Consider the following 20,528-nt stretch of genomic DNA (forward strand, 5'->3'; position numbering starts at 1 on the left):
GGGCTGGTTTTCGATCCCAATTCGCCCCTGCCCTGCAATAAAGGAGCTCAAGTTGAGTTGAGTCAATGGGCCAAATTACATTGGTGACAGTGGGGACAGCAGATGCGTGATGGCTAGGAGGACATGCATCTCTGCCAGGGGACTGCTCGTGCTGCAGGAGGGGACCATTACTCAAAAAAACATTGGGGCAGCCATCTCTGCAGTAAGGAGAGTGGGGTTGCTGTGCAACTCACTGAGTGTGCCCTGTTCCTGGTGAGAAAGAGAAGCGTTTGCTTTGACCCTGCAGCCAAGTCCCACGTGTTTCTTCCAGCTTCAGGCAACTGTGTGCAGGTCGCAAGAGGCAGGACAGAGCCCATCTGAGTGGAGGCGGCTTCATCTCGGTGGGGGCAGAACGGAGGTGAATAACCCCGTGTCAGCGATAGGAGAAATGACTCCGGAGTCCCCGTTACTGGACGGCCCGGGGGGTGTGGTGACACGGTACCCCACTCCTACAAGGGCGGATCTCCCGTGCGCATGCCTATGACTTGGGCACTGTCTGGCGGCAGGGGCAGTGCTGGCGGCGGCATTCAATGAGTCAGTGTGGCGGCTATGGGCCCCTTCATTGTGGCGGGCTGTGGGCCTATTTTTAATGGGAGGTTCTACCAATATTGTAGTTGCATATGGTCATGCCCCCTTTCCTATACTTTCAATGTAAATTTGGAGAGTCAAAAATCGGTACAAAGCCCTTTTTGGCAGGTACAGACCATAAAAAAAGGTACAGTTGGAGGGTATGTAGTTGGTGTCAGGATTCCGGCATCGGTATATTGACTGCCGGGACCCCCTCCGGTGGGCAGTTGACTGCCTCCCATGCAGACAAGAGTGTCATTCCTTTTAGTACATACCCTCCAACTGTATCTATTTGGCAGGTACAGTACCTTTTTTTTATGGTCTGTACCAATTTTTGACTCTCCAAATTTCCATTGAAAGTATAGGAAAGGGGGCGTGACCACGGCCCCTTTTCCCGTGGCCACGACCCCTTTCCTAGTTTGTACCGATTTTTATGCGTAAAATGTTGGAGGGTATGTTAGTAACTCCCTTAAAATAAAACATATTATGGAAAATACATTTTAACCCAGTTCCTGATGATATGTCATATTTATGAGTTTCAGGACTTGAGTTCTTGCTGAAATATAGCACTGACTTACAGCATAATGTGGAAAACAAAAGTAATTAAAAATAGGATTTTAATACCTACCGGTAAATCCTTTTCTCTTAGTCCGTAGAGGATGCTGGGGACTCCAAAAGGACCATGGGGTATAGACGGGATCCGCAGGAGACATGGGCACTTTAAGACTTTAAATGGGTGTGAAATGGCTCCTCCCTCTATGCCCCTCCTCCAGACCTCAGTTATAGGAACTGTGCCCAGAGGAGACAGACATTTCAAGGAAAAGGATTTTGTTAAACTAAGGGTGAGATACCTATCAGCTCACACCACCACACACCGTACAACATGGCCTGTAACTACAACCAGTTAACAGCATGTACCAAAACGATCAGCAACAGGCTGACCTTAACCAAAACACAACCATTGTGTAACATAAGCAATAACCATTAACAAGTACTGCAGATAGAGTCCGCACTGGGACGGGCGTCCAGCATCCTCTACGGACTAAGAGAAAAGGATTTACCGGTAGGTATTAAAATCCTATTTTCTCCTTCGTCCTAGAGGATACTGGGGACTCCAAAAGGACCATGGGATTTATACCAAAGCTCCAGACCGGGCGGGAGAGTGCGGATGACTCTGCAGCACCGATTGAGCAAACATGAGGTCCTCATCAGCCAGGGTATCAAACTTGTAGAATTTTGCAAAAGTGTTTGAACCCGACCAAGTAGCTGCTCGGCAAAGTTGTAATGCCGAGACACCCCGGGCAGCCACCCAAGACGAGCCCACCTTCCTAGTGGAATGGGCCTTCACCGAATTCGGTAACGGCAATCCAGCAGCAGAATGGGCATGCTGAATCGTATTACAGATCCAGCGTGCAATAGTCTGCTTAGAAGCAGGAGTCCCAACCTTGTTGGAAGCATACAGGACAAACAGTGCCCCTGTTTTCCTAATACGAGCCGTTCTGGCTACATAAATTTTCAAAGCTCTGACCACATCGAGCGACTTAGAATCAGCCAAGGCTTCAGTAGCCACAGGTACCACAATAGGTTGGTTCATGTGAAACATAGAAACCACATTTGGGAGAAATTGCTGACGAGTCCTCAATTCCGCTCTATCAACATGGAAAACCAAGTAGGGGCTTTTGTGAGACAAAGCCGCCAACTCTGACACCCGCCTTGCGGACGCCAAGGCCAATAGCATGACCACTTTCCAAGTGAGAAATTTCAACTCAACCTTTTGTAAAGGTTCAAACCAATGTGACGTCAGGAACTGTAACACCACGTTAAGGTCCCATGAAGCCACCGGGGCACAAATGGAGGTTGGATGTGCAGTACCCCTTTCACGAAAGTCTGTACTTTTGTAAGCAAGGCCAATTCCATTTGAAAGAAAATAGATAAGGCCGAAATCTGCACTTTAATGGAGTCTAACTTTAGGCCCGCATCCACACCTGCTTGCAAAAAATGGAGCAAACGACCCAGCTGAAATTCTTCAGTAGGCACCTTCTTGGATTTGCACCAAGACACATATTTTCTCCAAATACGGTGGTAATGCTTCGCCGTTACCTCCTTCCTAGCTTTCAGTAGAGTCGGAATGACCTCTCCGGGAATACCCTTTCGAGCTAGGATTTGGCGTTCAACTGCCATGCTGTCAAACGCAACCGCGGTAAGTCTTGGAACACGCACGGTCCTTGCTGTAATAGATCCTCTCTCAGAGGAAGAGGCCAGGGATCTCCTATGAGTAATTCCTGAAGATCCGGATACCAGGCCCTCCGTGGCCAATCTGGAACAACGAGTATCGCCTGAACCCTTGTTCTTCTTATGATCCTTAACACCTTTGGGATGAGTGGAAGTGGAGGGAACACATAGACCGACTGAAACACCCACTGTGTCACCAGTGCGTCCACTGCTATTGCTTGAGGGTCCCTCGACCTGGAACAATATGTCTGAAGCTTCTTGTTGAGGCGGGACGCCATCATGTCTATTTGAGGCAGTCCCCAACGACTTATCACTTCTGCAAAGACCTCTTGATGAAGAACCCACTCTCCTGGATGGAGATCGTGTCTGCTGAGGAAGTCTGCTTCCCAGTTGTCCACGCCTGGAATGAAGACCGCTGACAGAGTGCTTGCATGTTTTTCCGCCCAGCGAAGAATCCTTGTGGCCTCCGCCATCACCGCTCTGCTCCTTGTTCCGCCCTGGCGGTTTATGTGCGCCACCGCTGTTATGTTGTCCGACTGAATCAGGACGGGAAGGCCGCGAAGGAGATGTTCTGCTAGTAGGAGGCCGTTGTAAATGGCCCTTAATTCCAGAATGTTTATGTGCAGACAAGCTTCTTGGCTTGACGATTTTCCCTGGAAATTTCCCCCCTGTGTGACTGCTCCCCAACCTTGGAGACTCGCATCCGTGGTTACCAGGACCCAATCCTGGATCCCGAACCTGCGACCCTCTAGAAGGTGAGAACTTTGGAGCCACCACAGGAGAGAAATCCTGGCCCTGGGGGATAGTCTTATCCTCCGATGCATGTGTAGATGTGACCCGGACCACTTGTCCAACAGGTCCCACTGAAAAGTCCTGGCATGAAACCTGCCAAACGGAATGGCCTCGTAGGCCGCCACCATTTTCCCCAGCACTCAAGTGCATTGATGAATCGACACTCTTGCCGGTTTCAGAAGTTCCTTGACCATGTTCTGGATTTCCAGAGCTTTTTCCAACGGGAGAAAAACTCTCTGTAGATCCGTGTCCAGAATCACGCCCAAGAACGACAGCCGTGTTGTCGGAATCAACTGTGACTTTGGCAAATTTAGGAGCCAGCCATGATGCTGCAGAACCGTCAGGGAGAGCACAACGTTTCTTCTTAACTGCTCCCGTGATCTCGCTTTTATCAGGAGATCGTCCAAGTACGGGATAATTGTGACCCCTTGCTTGCGCAGGAGCACCATCATTTCCGCCATTACCTTGGTGAAAATCCTCGGGGCCGTGGAAAGACCAAACGGCAACGTCTGAAATTGGTAGTAACAATCCAGAACAGCGAACCTCAGGTACGCCTGATGAGGAGGATAAATGGGGACATGTAGGTAAGCATCCTTTATGTCGACTGACACCATAAAATCCCCCCCCCCCTCCAGACTGGAGATCACTGCTCGGAGAGATTCCATCTTGAATTTGAAACTTTTCAAATACAGATTGAGGGATTTTAAGTTCAGAATCGGTCTGACCGAGCAATCCGGCTTCGGGACCACAAACAGTCTTGAATAAAACCCTTCTCCCCGTTGTGACAGGGGTACCTCGACAATGACTCGCTGCTGACACAGCTTTTGTATTGCCGCACACACTACCTCACTTTCCGGAAGAGAAGCTGGCAAGGCCGATTTGAAAAAACTAGTTTTATGGTAAGAACTTACCTTTGTTAAAACTCTTTCTGCGAGGTACACTGGGCTCCACAAGGAAAGACATAGGGGTGTAGAGTAGGATCTTGATCCGAGGCACCAACAGGCTGAAAAGCTTTGACTGTTCCCAGAATGCATAACGCCGCCTCCTCTATAACCCCGCCTCCCTGCACAGGAGCTCAGTTTTTAGTTAACCAGCCCAATGCAGTAGCAGGAAAAATAAGAATTTACTCACCGGTAATTCTATTTCTCGTAGTCCGTAGTGGATGCTGGGAACTCCGTAAGGACCATGGGGAATAGACGGCTCCGCAGGAGACTGGGCACATCTAAAGAAAGAATTAGGACTATCTGGTGTGCACTGGCTCCTCCCCCTATGACCCTCCTCCAACCCTCAGTTAGGACACTGTGCCCGGAAGAGCTGACACAATAAGGAAGGATTTTGAATCCCGGGTAAGACTCATACCAGCCACACCAATCACACCGTATAACTCGTGATAGGAACCCCGGTTAACAGTATGATAACAAAAGGAGCCTCTGAACAGATGGCTCGCAATAATAACCCGATTTGTGTAACAATAACTATTTACAAGTATTGCAGACAATCCGCACTTGGGATGGGCGCCCAGCATCCACTACGGACTACGAGAAATAGAATTACCGGTGAGTAAATTCTTATTTTCTCTGACGTCCTAGTGGATGCTGGGAACTCCGTAAGGACCATGGGGATTATACCAAAGCTCCCAAATGGGCGGGAGAGTGCGGACGACTCTGCAACACCGAATGAGAGAACTCCAGGTCCTCCTCAGCCAGGGTATCAAATTTGTAGAATTTTGCAAACGTGTTTTCCCCTGACCAAGTAGCAGCTCGGCAAAGTTGTAAAGCCGAGACCCCTCGGGCAGCCGCCCAAGATGAGCCCACCTTCCTTGTGGAATGGGCTTTTACAGATTTAGGCTGCGGTAGTCCTACCGCAGAATGCGCCAGCTGAATAGTGCTACAAATCCAGCGCGCAATAGTCTGCTTAGAAGCAGGAGCACCCAGTTTGTTGGGTGCATACAGGATAAACAGCGAGTCAGTTTTCCTGACTCCAGCCGTCCTGGAAACATACATTTTTAGGGCCCTGACTACGTCCAGTAACTTGGAATCCTCCAAGTTCCCAGTAGCCGCAGGCACCACAATAGGCTGGTTCAAGTGAAACGCTGATACCACCTTCGGGAGAAACTGAGGACGAGTCCTCAATTCTGCCCTATCCATATGGAAAATCAGATAAGGGCTTTTATAGGACAAAGCCGCCAATTCTGACACACGCCTGGCCGAAGCCAGGGCCAACAGCATGACCACTTTCCACGTGAGATATTTCAAATCCACAGTCTTAAGTGGTTCAAACCAATGTGATTTCAGGAACTCCAAAACCACATTGAGATCCCAAGGTGCCACTGGGGGCACAAAAGGAGGCTGAATATGCAGAACTCCCTTGACAAAAGTCTGAACTTCAGGCAGGGAAGCCAGTTCTTTCTGGAAGAAAATCGACAGGGCCGAAATCTGGACCTTAATGGACCCCAATTTGAGGCCCAACGTCACCCCTGTTTGCAGGAAATGCAGGAATCGACCCAGTTGAAATTCCTCCGTTGGGGCCTTCCTGGCCTCACACCAAGCAACATATTTTCGCCAAATGCGGTGATAATGGTTTGCGGTGACATCCTTCCTGGCTTTGATCAGGGTAGGAATGACTTCCTCCGGAATACCCTTTTCCTTCAGGATCCGGTGTTCAACCGCCATGCCGTCAAACGCAGCCGCGGTAAGTCTTGGAACAGACAGGGCCCCTGCTGCAGCAGGTCCTGTCTGAGCGGCAGAGGCCAAGGGTCCTCTGAAAGCATATCTTGAAGTTCCGGGTACCAAGCTCTTCTTGGCCAATCCGGAACCACGAGTATAGTTTTCACTCCTCGCCTTCGTATTATTCTCAGTACCTTGGGTATGAGAGGCAGAGGAGGAAACACATAAACCGACTGGTACACCCACGGTGTTACTAGAGCGTCCACAGCTATCGCCTGAGGGTCCCTTGACCTGGCGCAATATCTTTTTAGCTTTTTGTTGAGGCGGGACGCCATCATGTCCACCTGTGGTCTTTCCCACCGGTTTACCAGCATTTGGAAGACTTCTGGATGAAGTACCCATTCTCCCGGGTGGAGGTCGTGCCTGCTGAGGAAGTCTGCTTCCCAGTTGTCCACTCCCGGAATGAACACTGCTGTCAGTGCTAACACATGATTTTCCGCCCATCTGAGAATCCTTGTGGCTTCTGCCATTGCCCTCCTGCTTCTTGTACCGCCCTGTCTGTTTACATGGGCGACCGCCGTGATGTTGTTTGATTGGATCAGTACCGACTGGTTCTGAAGCAGGGGCCTTGCTTGGCTTAGGGCATTGTAGATGGCCCTTAGCTCCAGAATATTTATGTGAAGCGAAATCTCCTGATCTGACCCAGTCCTGTATTCCGAATCTGCGGCCCTCTAGTAGATGAGCCCTCTGCAGCCACCACAGCAGCGACACCCTGGTCCTTGCCGACAGGGTTATCCGCTGTTGCATCTGGAGATGGGACCCGGACCATTTGTCCAACAGGTCCCACTGGAAAGTCCTTACGTGGAACCTTCCGAATGGAATTGATTCGTACGAAGCTACCATTTTTCCCAGGACTCGTGTGCATTGATGTACCGACACCTGTCCCGGTTTTAGGAGGTCTCTGACTAGAGATGACAACTCCTCGGCTTTTTCCACTGGAAGGAACACTTTTTTCTGGTCTGTGTCCAGAATCATTCCCAGGAACAGAAGACGTGTCGTCGGGACCAGCTGTGACTTTGGAATATTGAGAATCCAGCCGTGCTGTTGTAGCACTTCCCGAGTAAGTGCTACCCCCACTACCAACTGTTCTTTGGACCTCGCCTTTATCAGGAGATCGTCCAAGTACGGGATAATTAAAACTCCCTTCTTGCGAAGGAGTATCATCATTTCGGCCATTACCTTGGTAAAGACCCTCGGTGCCGTGGATAACCCAAACGGCAGCGTCTGGAACTGATAGTGACAGTCCTGTACCACAAATCTGAGGTACTCCTGGTGAGGGGGGTAAATGGGGACATGTAGGTACGCATCCTTGATGTCCAGGGAGACCATGTAATCCCCCTCGTCCAGGCTCGCAATAACCGCCCTGAGCGATTCCATCTTGAACTTGAACCTTTTGATATAAGTGTTCAAGGCTTTTAAATTTAAGATGGGTCTCACCGAACCGTCCGGTTTCGGTACCACAAACATTGTGGAATAGTAACCCTTTCCTTGCTGAAGGAGGGGTACCTTGACAATCACTTGCTGTGAATACAGTTTTTGGATAGCCACCAACACTGCCTCCCTGGCAGAGGGAGTTGCTGGTAAGGCAGATTTTAGAAAACGGCGGGGGGGGGGGGGGGACGTCTCGAATTCCAGCCTGTACCCCTGAGATACTACTTGAAGGGTCCAGGGATCCACCTGTGAGAGAGCCCACTGTGTGCTGAAATTTCTGAGACGGGCCCCCACCGTACCCGGGTCCGCCTGTGAAGCCCCAGCGTCATGCTGTGGACTTACCGGACGCGGGGGAGGACTTTTGCTCTTGGGAACTGGCTGTATGCTGCAGCTTTTTTTTCCCTCTACCTTTGCCTCTAGGCAGAAAGGACGCGCCTCGAGCCCTCTTGTGTTTTTAGGGCCGAAAGGACTGTACTTGATAATACGGTGCTTTCTTTTGCTGTGGGGTAGCTTGTGGCAAAAATGTCGATTTCCCAGCCGTAGCTGTGGAAACGAGGTCTGAAAGACCATCCCCAAACAGTTCCACCCCCTTATAAGGCAAAACTTCCATGTGCCTTTTTGAATCGGCATCACCTGACCACTGCCGAGTCCATAACCCCCTTCTGGCGGCAATGGACATTGCACTTATTTTTGATGCCAGCCGGCAAATATCCCTCTGTGCATCACGCATGTATAAGACAGCCTCTTTTATATGCTCTACTGTCAGCAAAATATTGTCCCTATCCAGGGTATCAATATTATCCAACAGGGAATCTGACCACGCGGCAGCAGCACTGCACATCCATGCTGATGCAATCGCTGGTCGCAATATAATGCCCGTGTGTGTATATATAACTTTTAGGGTAGCTTCCTGCTTTCTATCGGCAGGATCCTTTAGGGCGGCCGTATCCGGAGACGGTAGTGCCACCTGTTTTGATAAACGTGTAAGCGCTTTATCTACCCTAGGGGATGTTTCCCAACGTGACCTATCCTCTGGCGGGAAAGGGTACGCTGCCAATAACCGTTTAGAAATTATCAATTTCTTATCGGGGGAAGTCCAGGCTTCCGCACACACCTCATTTAATTCCTCAGATGCAGGAAAAACTACTGGGAGTTTTTTCTCACCGAACATAATACCTTTTTTTGTGGTACCTGGGGTACTATCAGAAATGTTTAATACATTTTTCATTGCCTCAATCATGTAACGGGTGGACCTATTGGAGGGTACATTAGTCTCATCGTCGTCGACACTGGAGTCGGTATCCGTGTCGACATCTGTGTCTGCCATCTGAGGTAGCGGGCGTTTTAAAGCCCCTGATGACATTTGAGACGCTGGAACAGTCACAAGCTGAGTAGCCGGCTGTCCTATGTCGTCAAACCTTTTATGTAAGGAGCTGACACTGTCACGTAATTCCTTCCATAAGTCCATCCACACAGGTGTCGACCCTTCAGGGGGTGACAACACACTTACAGGCAATTGCTCTGCCTCCACATCATTTTCCTCATTATACATGTCGACACAGCGGTACCGACACACAGCACACACACAGGGAATGCTCTGACAGAGGACAGGACCCCACAAAGCCCTTTGGGGAGACAGAGGGAGAGTATGCCAGCACACACCAGAGCGCTATATACCACAGGGATATCACCTATAAAGTGTGTTTTCCCCTTATAGCTGCATATATATTATACTGCGCCTAAATTTGTGCCCCCCCTCTCTTTTTTACCCTTTCTGCAGTGCAGGACTGCAGGGGAGAGCCAGGGAGCGATCCTTCCAGCGGAGCTGTGAGGGAAAATGGCGCCAGTGTGCTGAGGGAGATGGCTCCGCCCCTTTTTCGGCTGGCTTTCTCCCGCAATTTTAAGATTTCTGGCAGGGGTTAATATACACCTATATAGCCTCTGGGGCTATATATGGTGTCAGTTTGCCAGCCAAGGTGTTATTTATTGCTGCTCAGGGCGCCCCCCCCCCCCAGCGCCCTGCACCCATCAGTGACCGCAGTGTGTGGTGTGCATGAGGAGCAATGGCGCACAGCTGCAGTGCTGTGCGCTACCTTGGAGAAGACAGAAGTCTTCAGCCGCCGATTTTCCGGACCTCCTTGCTTCTGGCTCTGTAAGGGGGACGGCGGCGCGGCTCCGGGAACGGACGACGAGGTCGGGTCCTGTGTGCGATCCCTCTGGAGCTAATGGTGTCCAGTAGCCTAAGAAGCCCAAGCTACCACCACTTAGGTAGGTTCGCTTCTTCTCCCCTTAGTCCCTCGGTGCAGTGAGCCTGTTGCCAGCAGGTCTCACTGTAAAATAAAAAACCTAAATTATACTTTCTTTCTAGGAGCTCAGGAGAGCCCCTAGTGTGCATCCAGCTCAGCCGGGCACAGAAATCTAACTGAGGCTTGGAGGAGGGTCATAGGGGGAGGAGCCAGTGCACACCAGATAGTCCTAATTCTTTCTTTAGATGTGCCCAGTCTCCTGCGGAGCCGTCTATTCCCCATGGTCCTTACGGAGTTCCCAGCATCCACTAGGACGTCAGAGAAAGAGATGACAACGGTTAGTAGCCACATACACCACACTCTCACGACAGGAGAAGTGTCAGCGGCTAATGCCATACCAAACTCAAAGAAGCCAAGTGCGTCAGGGTGGGCGCCTTGTGGAGCCCAGTGTACCTCACAGAAAGAGTTTTAACATAGGTAAGTTCTTACCATAAAACTCGTTTTCTGCTGCGGGGTACACTGGGCTCCACAAGGAAAGAGATAGGTGATGTCCTAAAGCAGTTCCTTATGGGAGGGGACGCAATGTAGCGGGCACAAGAACCCGGCGTCCAAAGGAAGCATCCCGGGAAGTGGCAGTATCGAAGGCATAGAACCTTATGAACGTGTTCACTGAGGACCACGTAGCCGCCTTGCACAATTGTTCAAGGGTCGCACCACGGCGGGCCGCCCAAGAAGGTCCAACAGACCGAGTAGAATGGGCCGTAATGTGAGCAGGAGCTGACAGACCAGTCCTCACATAAGCATGTGCAATCACCATTCTAATCCATCTGGCCAAAGTCTGCTTGTGAGCAGGCCAGCCCTGTTTGTGAAATCCAAACAGCACAAAGAGAGAATCAGATTTCCTAATAGAAGCAGTTCTCTTCACACAGATACGGAGAGCCCGTACCACATCCAAAGACCGCTCTTTGGGAGACAGATCAGGAGAAACAAGTGCCGGAACCGCAATCTCCTGGTTAAGGTGGAACGAAGAAACCACCTTAGGTAAATATCCGGGACGAGTCCTAAGAACCGCCCGGTCACGGTGAAATATCAGATATGGGGAACTACAGGACAAGGCACCCAAATCCGACACTCTTCTAGCTGAGGCAATAGCCAGCAGAAACACCACCTTAAGGGAAAGCCACTTAAGATCAGCTGAACCAAGAGGTTCAAATGGAGACTCTTGTAGCGCCTCCAAAACCACCGACAAGTCCCAAGGAGCCACAGGCGGGACACAGGGAGGTTGGATACGCAACACACCCTGAGTAAAGGTATGCACATCGGGCAAGGTCGCAATTTTTCTCTGAAACCACACCGACAAGGCAGATATTTGAACCTTGAGGGAGGCCAGACGCAGGCCTAAGTCCAGGCCCTGCTGAAGAAAAGCCAACAACTTGGCTATATTAAACTTGGAAGCGTCATAATCCTTAGATACGCACCAAACAAAGTAAGAATGCCAGACCCTATAGTAAATCCGTGCCGAAGCCGGTTTTCCGGGCCCGCAACATAGTTTGAATGACCGCCTCAGAAAACCCTTTAGCCCTTAAGACGGAAGCTTCAAGAGCCATGCCGTCAAAGACAGCTGGGCTAGGTCCTGGTAGACACAGGGGCCCTGAACGAGGAGGTCTGGGCGTTGTGGAAGTAGAATTGGATGCTCTGACGATAGGCCCTGCAGGTCTGAGAACCAGTGCCGTCTGGGCCACGCTGGAGCTATGAGAGGCAGATTTACTTTTTCTTGCTTGAACTTTCAAATTACCCTGGGCAGGAGTGACACCGGAGGGAACGCGTGGACTTGGCAGAAGCCGGGAAGGACTTCTGCTCCTGGGAGCCTGCCACAGCCGGCGATCTTTTTCCTTTTCCCTTACCTCTTGCCGCAAGGAAGGATGACCCACGTCCTTTCCGGAATTTCTGCGACCGAAAGGACTGCATCTGGTATTGAGGTGTTTTCTTTTGCTGTGGAGGAACAAAAGGCAGAAAAGAGGACTTACCCGCGGTAGCTGTAGAAACCAGGTCCGCAAGGCCTTCACCAAACAAAACTCCACCCTTATAGGGCAGAGCCTCCATAGGCTTCTTAGAATCAGCATCACCATTCCATTGATGAGTCCACAACGCCCTCCTAGCCGAGATTGCCATGGCATTGGCCCTTGATCCCAAGAGGCCAATATCTCTCGCAGTCTCCTTTAGATAGACTGCAGCGTCTCTGATATGACCTAGTGTCAAAAGCACGCTATCCCTATCCAGGGTGTCCATTTCAGATGACAAGGTATCTGCCCACTTTTCAATCGCATTACTCACCCAAGCCGATGCCACGGCCGGCCTGAGCAGCATCCCCGTCGTGACACAAATAGATTTCAAGGTAGCTTTCTGCCTACGATCAGCAGGATCCTTAAGGGTCGCCATTTCAGGGGATGGTAGCGCCACCTTCTTAGACAATCGCGCTAGAGCTTTGTCTACCGTGGGTGTTGACTCCCACCTAACCCTAACCTGAGAAGGAAACGGATATGCCTTAGCAATTCTCCGGGGAATCTGCCACCTCTTGTCTGGAGTTTCCCAGGCCCTTTCAAAAAGAGCGTTCAGTTCATAAGAGGGAGGAAACGTTACCTCCGGTTTCTTCCCCTTAAACATACAGACCCTTGTCTCAGGGACAGTGGGGTCTTCCGTGATATGTAACACGTCTTTTATCGCCACAATCATGTATTGAATACTCTTAGCCACCCTAGGATGCAACTTTACATCATTATAGTCGACACTGGAGCTGTAATCCGTGTCGGTATCAGTGTCTGCTATCTGGGTTAATGAACGTTTATGGGACCCGAGGGGGTCTGAGTGTGTGGCACCACCTCTCCCATGGATTGTCTCCATGCTTGGTTCTGAGACTCCGATTTGTCCAACCTCTTATGCAACAATGCCACACTTTTATTTAAAACACTCCACATCTCAACCCAATCAGCAGTCAGCGGTGCCGACGGAGTCACTCCCTCATTCTGTTCAGCCCCCACGCGAGCCTCCTCCTGGGAAGAGCATTCGGCTTCTGACATGCCGACACACGCGTCAAACACACTAGGCTAAAGGGGACAGACCCACAGTAAGGCCTTTCAGAGAGACAGAGAGGGAGTTTGCCAGCTCACACCCAGCGCCCCACCGGTCTGAAGAATTAAACAATGCCCCAGACCTATAAGCGCTGTTTTATAATAATAATAACCAATACCAAATTTTCATGCACCCCCCTTGTTTTTAACACCCTGTTACTTGTGACAGCAGTGAAGGGCCAGGAGTAGCGTCTCTGCAGCAAGCTGTGGAGAGAAAATGGCGCTGGTCAGAGCTGGAGGACGAAGCCCCGCCCCCTACATGGTGCGCTTATGTCCCGCATTTTTTTTATACTGGCGGGGGTCTCCTAACAGTGCCTCCGCACTGTATATACATGCCAGTCCTTATTTTTGAGGTTTTTATTGCTGCCCAGGTCGCCCCCCCTGCGCCCTGCACCCATGTAGTGCCTGTGTGCGCGGGTGCAATGGCGCGCAGCGCGACCGCTGCGCGGTACCTCAGGAAGACTGAAGTCTTCTTTGCTTCGGTTACTCACCAGTCTTCTTTCTTCAGGCTCTGTGAGGGGGACGGCGGCGCGGCTCCGGGAACGAGCAGCTAGGTGACCCAAGTGATCAGACCCTCTGGAACTAATGGCGTCCAGTAGCCTAAGAAGCAGAGCCTTTCAACTCACAGAAGTAGGTCTGCTTCTCTCCCCTCAGTCCCACGATGCAGGGAGCCTGTTGCCAGCAGCGCTCCCTGAAAATAAAAAACCTAACAAAAGTATTTTTAGAGAAACTCTGTAGAGCTCCCCTAGTGTGTGACCAGTTTCCTCTGGGCACAGAATCTAACTGAGGTCTGGAGGAGGGGCATAGAGGGAGGAGCCAGTTCACACCCATTTAAAGTCTTAAAGTGCCCATGTCTCCTGCGGATCCCGTCTATACCCTATGGTCCTTTTGGAGTCCCCAGCATCCTCTAGGACGAAGGAGAAAAAATAATATTATTTCAAGACTTTTGCAAGGCCATCTTTATGCAATGCAGCGCAGTGCTCTTTGTGCTGTCCTAAAATAAGACAAAATATTGAAGACACAAAATAAAAACGCAGTGTTTACGTTTGTAAATAAAGTTTTTTTTATTACAAAAAAAAGAACGCGTAGCCTTGATAGCTTAAGAGGCAATGTGATTGGCCAAATGTTTGCAATGCCTGGCAACCCTCGCTGATTGACAAGCCTCAGCAAGCGAGCTTTGGCTCTATTATAATCTCGCGAGAAGAGAAGCGCAGGCTCCTTTGGGCCAAGGTGCCTGAGATGGACCTTTATGATGAGCTGCCAGAGCCGCCCGGGGCTCCGTCTGGTGAGCAAGCACCTGCACTCTGTCACCCCGTCACTAATACCATGCGCCTCAGGGAGCTGTGTCAGGGTAACACATGCACACAGCACGACTGACATCCCCCTCTACTATAGAGTGGCCACATCGCGCACTGGGGACGATTATTATTTCTGGGATATGGGAACACACAAGTGTAATTATTATCTTAAGCAAAGAAAATAAAAATGCTTTTAATGAACCTTTTGGGGCAGGTGGGTGCACATATACTGCCAGCAGAGGGGGGTGCGCAGTATTCCATAATAAGAGAAAATAGTACAGGTATTTGCAGTATGTAGGATATGTCTGCACAGCTGTGGTGACGACATACAACCTGCTTGGTAAAATGAAATAAATATATTTCACTGTAAGGATAAAAAGTAGATATTGATTATGGCTGATTTGTGCACAGACCATTACTTACAGCCTATGCCAGGTACAAAAGCCTCTGGTATTAAGGATATCCATTTTTGAGTACCTATAACTAACTAAAAATGACTGAGGTACTAATTAAGTCACCTGTGTTTGAGCATGGATAGCCTTAAAACCTAATCTGTTATGGTGCGCCTCCCCCAGACGGAAAAGGTCCCTTAGCCCACTTGATTCTAGCATCTACCATTCTTCTATGCCTATAATTAGAACCCTGTCCACTATGAACAACCCTGGGCTCGAGAGAATAGTTTAATTCACACTGTGGGGGTAATTGAGACCTGATCGCTCGCTAGGGTTTCTCTTACATCCTAGAGCAGGGGTGAGGAACTACCGAGGGCCATTTGGATATTTATAAAATCCTTCGGGGGCCATACAAAAATTCTCAACTTAAAAAATGACCCTGCCCCCCAGTAGGTCTGCCCCTTAGAGGTACTGTGTGTGCGCGCCCAAAAAATGGGTGTGGCCAGTTAAAATGGGACGTGATACACATATGCCCCCAATAGTGCGGTGCCAGATCCACAATTGCCCCCACAGTGCCAGGTATACAAATGCCCCCACAGTGCCAGGTATACAAATGCCCCCCACAGTGCCAGGTATACAAATGCCCCCCACAGTGCCAGGTATACAGATGCCCCTCACAGTGCCAGGTATACAAATGCCCCTCACAGTGCCAGGTATACAGATGCCCCCACAGTGCCAGGTATACAGATGCCCCCACAGTGCCAGGTATACAGATGCCACCACAGTGCCAGGTATACAGATGCCCCCACAGTACCAGGTATACAGATGCCCCCACAGTGCCAGGTATACATAGATGCCCCCACAGTGCCAGGTATACAGATGCCCCCACAGTGCCAGGTATACAAATGCCCCCCACAGTGCCAGGTATACAGATGCCCCCATAGTGCCAGGTATACAAATGCCCCCACAGTGCCAGGTATACAGATGCTCTCCCCTCCGTGCTGCTTACCGTGGACGGAGGAGAGCGCGGCTGTCGGGTGGGAGCGGCGGCGTGTAGTACTTCAAACCAGCCGCCGGTTCGAGAGCCAATCAGAGCTCGCGGACCGGCAGCCGCGGCTCCTGATTGGCTGCTGGTCCGCGAGCTCTGATTGGCTCACGGACCGGCGGCTGGTTTGAAGTACTACACGCCGCCGCTCCCACTCGACAGCCGCGCTCTCCTCCGTCTCCCTGTTCTGACAGCTGAGACACGCTGCCGCCGGACTGAGCGGCAGCGTGTCTCACTGACACAAGCTGGTGGGCCGGACCAAACGGCTTTGTGGGCCGTATACGGCCCGCGGGCCGGAGGTTCCCCACCCCTGTCCTAGAGGATGCTGGGGTTCACATTAGTTCCATGGGGTATAGACGGGTCCACTAGGAGCCATTGGCACTTTAAGAGTTTGAGAGTGTGGGCTGGCTCCTCCCTCTATGCCCCTCCTACCAGACTCAGTTTGGAAAATGTGCCCGGAGGAGCCGGTCACAGCTAGAGGAGCTCTATAGAGCTTCTCTGGAAAAAGTTTATTTTAGAGTTTTTATTTTATTTTACAGGGAGGCTGCTGGCAACAGCCTTCCTGCCACGTGGGACTAAGGTGTTGGGGGGGGAGTAGTGTCCGCCCTGCGGGGTCTGAGCCACTATCTCCGCTGACAGGACACTGAGCTATTTTTGAAAAAGCATGGGAAAACCTGGAGAAAAACTTCCAGATCCCTAGAAGAGTTCTGGTTGCTTTCTCCTTCCCTGAGGAGAATAGAAAAATATCGGAAAACCCACCCATAGTGGACGCGTCTGTATCCAGACTCTCAAAAGGTGCTTTTACCTGTCCCAGGATCTACCGCCTTAAAGGAGCCGGCTGATCGCAAAATTGATGCTACGCTCAAATCCATATACACGGCTTCAGGGGCGATACTACGTCCTAGTATTGCCTGTGCATGGATTTCCAAAGCTATAGTAAAGTGGTCAGGCACATTACTTGAGGATTTGGATACAATGGATAAAAGTGACGTTGAATTGTTTTTACGTAACATTCAGGATTCTGCAGGATTTATGGTGGAATCCATGAAAGACCTGGGTTCAATGGCTGCAGGAATATCTTCAATGTCTGTCTCAGCGTGTCGAGGACTGTTGCTGCGCCGGTGGTCTGCCGACGTGGAATCCAGGAGAGGTGTGGAGACCCTACCCTACACAGGTCAGGCTCTCTTTGGGGAAGCGTTGGATGCGTGGCTCTCCACGGCTACAGTGGGTAAGTTACCTTTTCTTCCCTCAGCTGCACCTTCTACGAAGAAACCTTTTTCTTCAGCTGCGTCACAGTCCTTTCGGGACTAAAACAAGAAAGGCCAAACCGTCCATCACCTTCTTTAGAGGAGGTCGACCAAAATCAAAGAAACCTGCTGCTGCGGGTTCCCAGGAACAGAAACCTGCTTCAGGTACGCCAAAGTCCTCAGCATGATGGTGGACCACGCGGCCTGGAGGTAGGGCTCCCTGGGTACAAGATATTGTGTCCCAGCGTTACCGGCTGGAATTTCAAGATCTCCCTCCTCACCGGTTCTTCAAATCAGGCTTGCTGGCAGACTGGGCTATCCTACAGGGAGCTATCCAGAAGTTGGTGGAGGCACAGGTTATTGTACCAGTTCCTTCCCAGATGCAAAACAAGGGTTACTATTCGAACCTTGTCGTGGTACCGAAACCGGATGGTTCGGTCAGGCCCATTCTGAAATGATAGTTCTCCGCAGACAGGGGGTGAACATAATTCCATATCTGGACGAACTGCTGATAAAGGCACCGTCCAAGGAGAAGCTGTTACAGTCCATAGCTCTCACGACCCAGCTTCTCAGGGAACATCGTTGCATCCTGAATCTTCCAAAATCACATTTGGAACCAACCAGGAGGTTGTCATTTCTGGGAATGATCTTCGATACGGAAGTGCAGAGGGTGTTTCTTCAAGAGGAAAAAGCGTTGGAGATACAAACAATGGTCCGGGATGTCCTGAAGCCAGCCTGGGTGTCGGTTCATCAGTGCATTCGCCTTCTGGGGAAGATGGTGGCCTCTTACTAGGCTCTGCAGTACGGAAGGTTTCATGCTCAGTCCGTCCAACTGGATTTCCTGGACAAATGGTCGGGATCTCATCTACACATGCACCAGAGAATACGTCTGTCGCCAAAGGTCAGGAACTCGCTCCTCTGGTGGCTGCAATTACCTCACCTTCTGGAGGGCCGCAGGTTCAGGATTCAGGACTGGATCCTTCTAACCACGGATGCAAGTCTCCGGGGCTGGGGCGCACTCACTCAAGGGGAAACCTTCCAAGGAAGGTGGTCAAGTCTGGAAGCCGGCCTGCCGATAAACATTCTGGAACTAAGAGCCGTCTACGACGGTCTTCTCCAAGCGGCCCATCTTCTGAGAAATTGGGCCGTTCAAGTGCAGTCAGACAATGTAACAACAGTGGCTTACATAAACTGACAGGGCGGAACGAAGAGCAGGGATGCAATGTCAGAGGTAACAAGAATCATCCACTGGGTGGAAAAACACGCGTTGGCGCTGTCGGCAATCTTCATTCCAGGAGTAGACAACTGGGAAGCAGACTTCCTCAGCAGACCCGATCTCCATCCAGGATAGTGGGGCATCCGTCCGGAGGTGTTCATGGAAGTGACAAATCTTTGGGGTGTACCTCAAATAGACATGATGGCCTCTCTTCTCAACAAGAAGCTTCGGCGGTATTGTTCCAGGTCGAGGGACCCACAAGCCGTGGCGGTGGACGCCCTAGTGACTCCGTGTGCGTTCCAGTCGGTATATGCGTTTCCTCCACTTCCACTCATTCCAAGGGTTCTAAAACTCACAAGGAGAACAAGAGTTCAGGCACTCCTCATTGCTCCGGACTGGCCAAGAAGGGCTTGGTACGCGGATCTACTGCTAGAAGAGCCGAGGCCTCTTCCTATTCGGGAGGACCTGCTGCAGCAGGGGCCGTTTGCTTATCAAGACTTACCGCGGCTACGTTTGACGGCATAGAGGTTGAACGCCAGATATTAGCTCGGAAGGGCATTCCGACCAAGGTTATTCCTACCCTGATACAGGCTAGGAAAGGAGTAACGTCTAAACATTACTATTTGGAAAAAATATGTATCTTGGTGTGAGTCCAAGAAATTTCCTACAGTGGAGTTTCAACTGGGACGGTTTCTCCTCTTCCTGCAAGCAGGTGTGGATATGGGCCTCAGTTTGGGATCCGTTAAGGTCCAGATTTTGTCCCTATCCATTTTCTTCCAGAAACAATTGGCTTTTCTGAAAGGGGTTCTGCACATCCAGCCTCCCTTTGTGCCGCCTACGGTGCCCTGGGATCTTAACGTGGTGTTGCAGTTCCTGCAATCAGATTGGTTTAGTCAAATTTCTCACGTGGAAGGCTGTCACTTTGTTGGCCTTAGCATCTGCTAGACGTGTGTCGGAGTTGGGGGCTTTGTCTTGTAAGAGCTCCTACTTGATCTTCCATGAAGATAGAGCTGAGCCCCGGACACGTCAGCAGTTCCTTCCGAAGGTTGTGTCGGCATTTCATATCAAGCAACCTATTGTAGTGCCAGTGGCTACTGACTCCTCAATTTAATCAAAGTCTTTGGATGTTGTAAGGGCTCTGAAAATCTATGTGAAGAGGACTGCTCGTCACAGAAAATCGGACTCTGGGGGTAATTCCAAGTTGATCGCAGCAGGAAATATTTTAGCAGTTGGGCAAAACCATGTGCACTGCAGGAGGGGCAGATATAACATGTGCAGAGAGTGTTAGATTTGGGTGGGGTGTGTTCAAACTGGAATCTAGATTGCAGTGTAAAAATAAAGCAACCAGTATTTACCCTGCACAGAAACAAAATAACCTACCCAAATCTAACTCTCTCTGCAAATGTTATATCTGTCCCCCCTGCAGTGCACATGGTTTTGCCCAATTGCTAACAAACTTGGTGCTGCGATCAACTCAGAATTACCCCCTCTGTCCTGTATGATCCCAAGAAACTTGGGTGTCCTGCTTCTAAGCAGACGATCTCTCGCTGGATCAGGTTCACTATCTAGCATGCGTATTCTACGGCAGGATTGACGTGTCCTACGTCTGTTAAGGTCCACTCTACTTGTAAGGTGGGTTCTTCCTGGGCGGCTGCCCGGGGTGTCTCGGCTTTACAGCTTTGCCGAGTGGCTACTTGGTCTGGGTCGAACATGTTTGCAAAGTTCTACAAGTTCGATACTTTGGCCTCTGAGGACCTCAAGTTTTGTCAATCGGTTCTGCAGGAGCATCCGTGCTCTCCCTCCTGTTCTGCGCGCTTTGGTACATCCCCATGGTACTAATGTGGACCCCAGCATCCTCTAGGACGTAAGAGAAAATAGGATTTTAATTACCTACCGGTAAATCCTTTTCTCGTAGTCTGTAGGGGATGCTGGGCGCCCGTCCAGCGCTTCGTGATCCTGTAGTGGTTATTTAGTTTAGTACTGCTTAGTTCTAGGTTAAGTACTGTTTTGTTACTTGGTAAGTAATATTGTTCAGCCGTTGCTGATGTGTAAGCTAGTTAGCTTGGTCTGCCTTGTGTGTGAGCTGGTGTGAATTTCGCCACTATCTGTGTAAAATCCTTCTCCCGAAGATCTGTCTCCTCGGGCACAGTTTCTAGACTGAGTCTGGTA

The 20,528-nt window shown here is 50.4% G+C and overlaps 1 protein-coding gene across 3 annotated transcripts in view; it reads left to right on the forward strand.

The window, feature by feature from the left end:
• The window catches only part of ILKAP (ILK associated serine/threonine phosphatase), a 165,637-nt gene that overhangs the window by 82,707 nt on the left and 62,402 nt on the right, over window positions 1-20,528 (forward strand). The window contains exon 1 of one of the 3 annotated variants that reach the window (XM_063915798.1): window positions 14,304-14,446. The exons of the other annotated variants lie outside the window; for them this stretch is intronic. Within the exon in view, the coding sequence (XP_063771868.1) occupies window positions 14,401-14,446 (46 nt within the window). The 5' untranslated portion in view covers window positions 14,304-14,400. Of the gene's footprint in view, window positions 1-14,303; window positions 14,447-20,528 lie in introns of those variants that run through there. 3 annotated transcript variants of the gene reach the window in all.

This window comes from Pseudophryne corroboree, chromosome 4, assembly GCF_028390025.1.
Source record: "Pseudophryne corroboree isolate aPseCor3 chromosome 4, aPseCor3.hap2, whole genome shotgun sequence".
Taxonomy (NCBI): Eukaryota; Metazoa; Chordata; class Amphibia; order Anura; family Myobatrachidae; genus Pseudophryne; species Pseudophryne corroboree.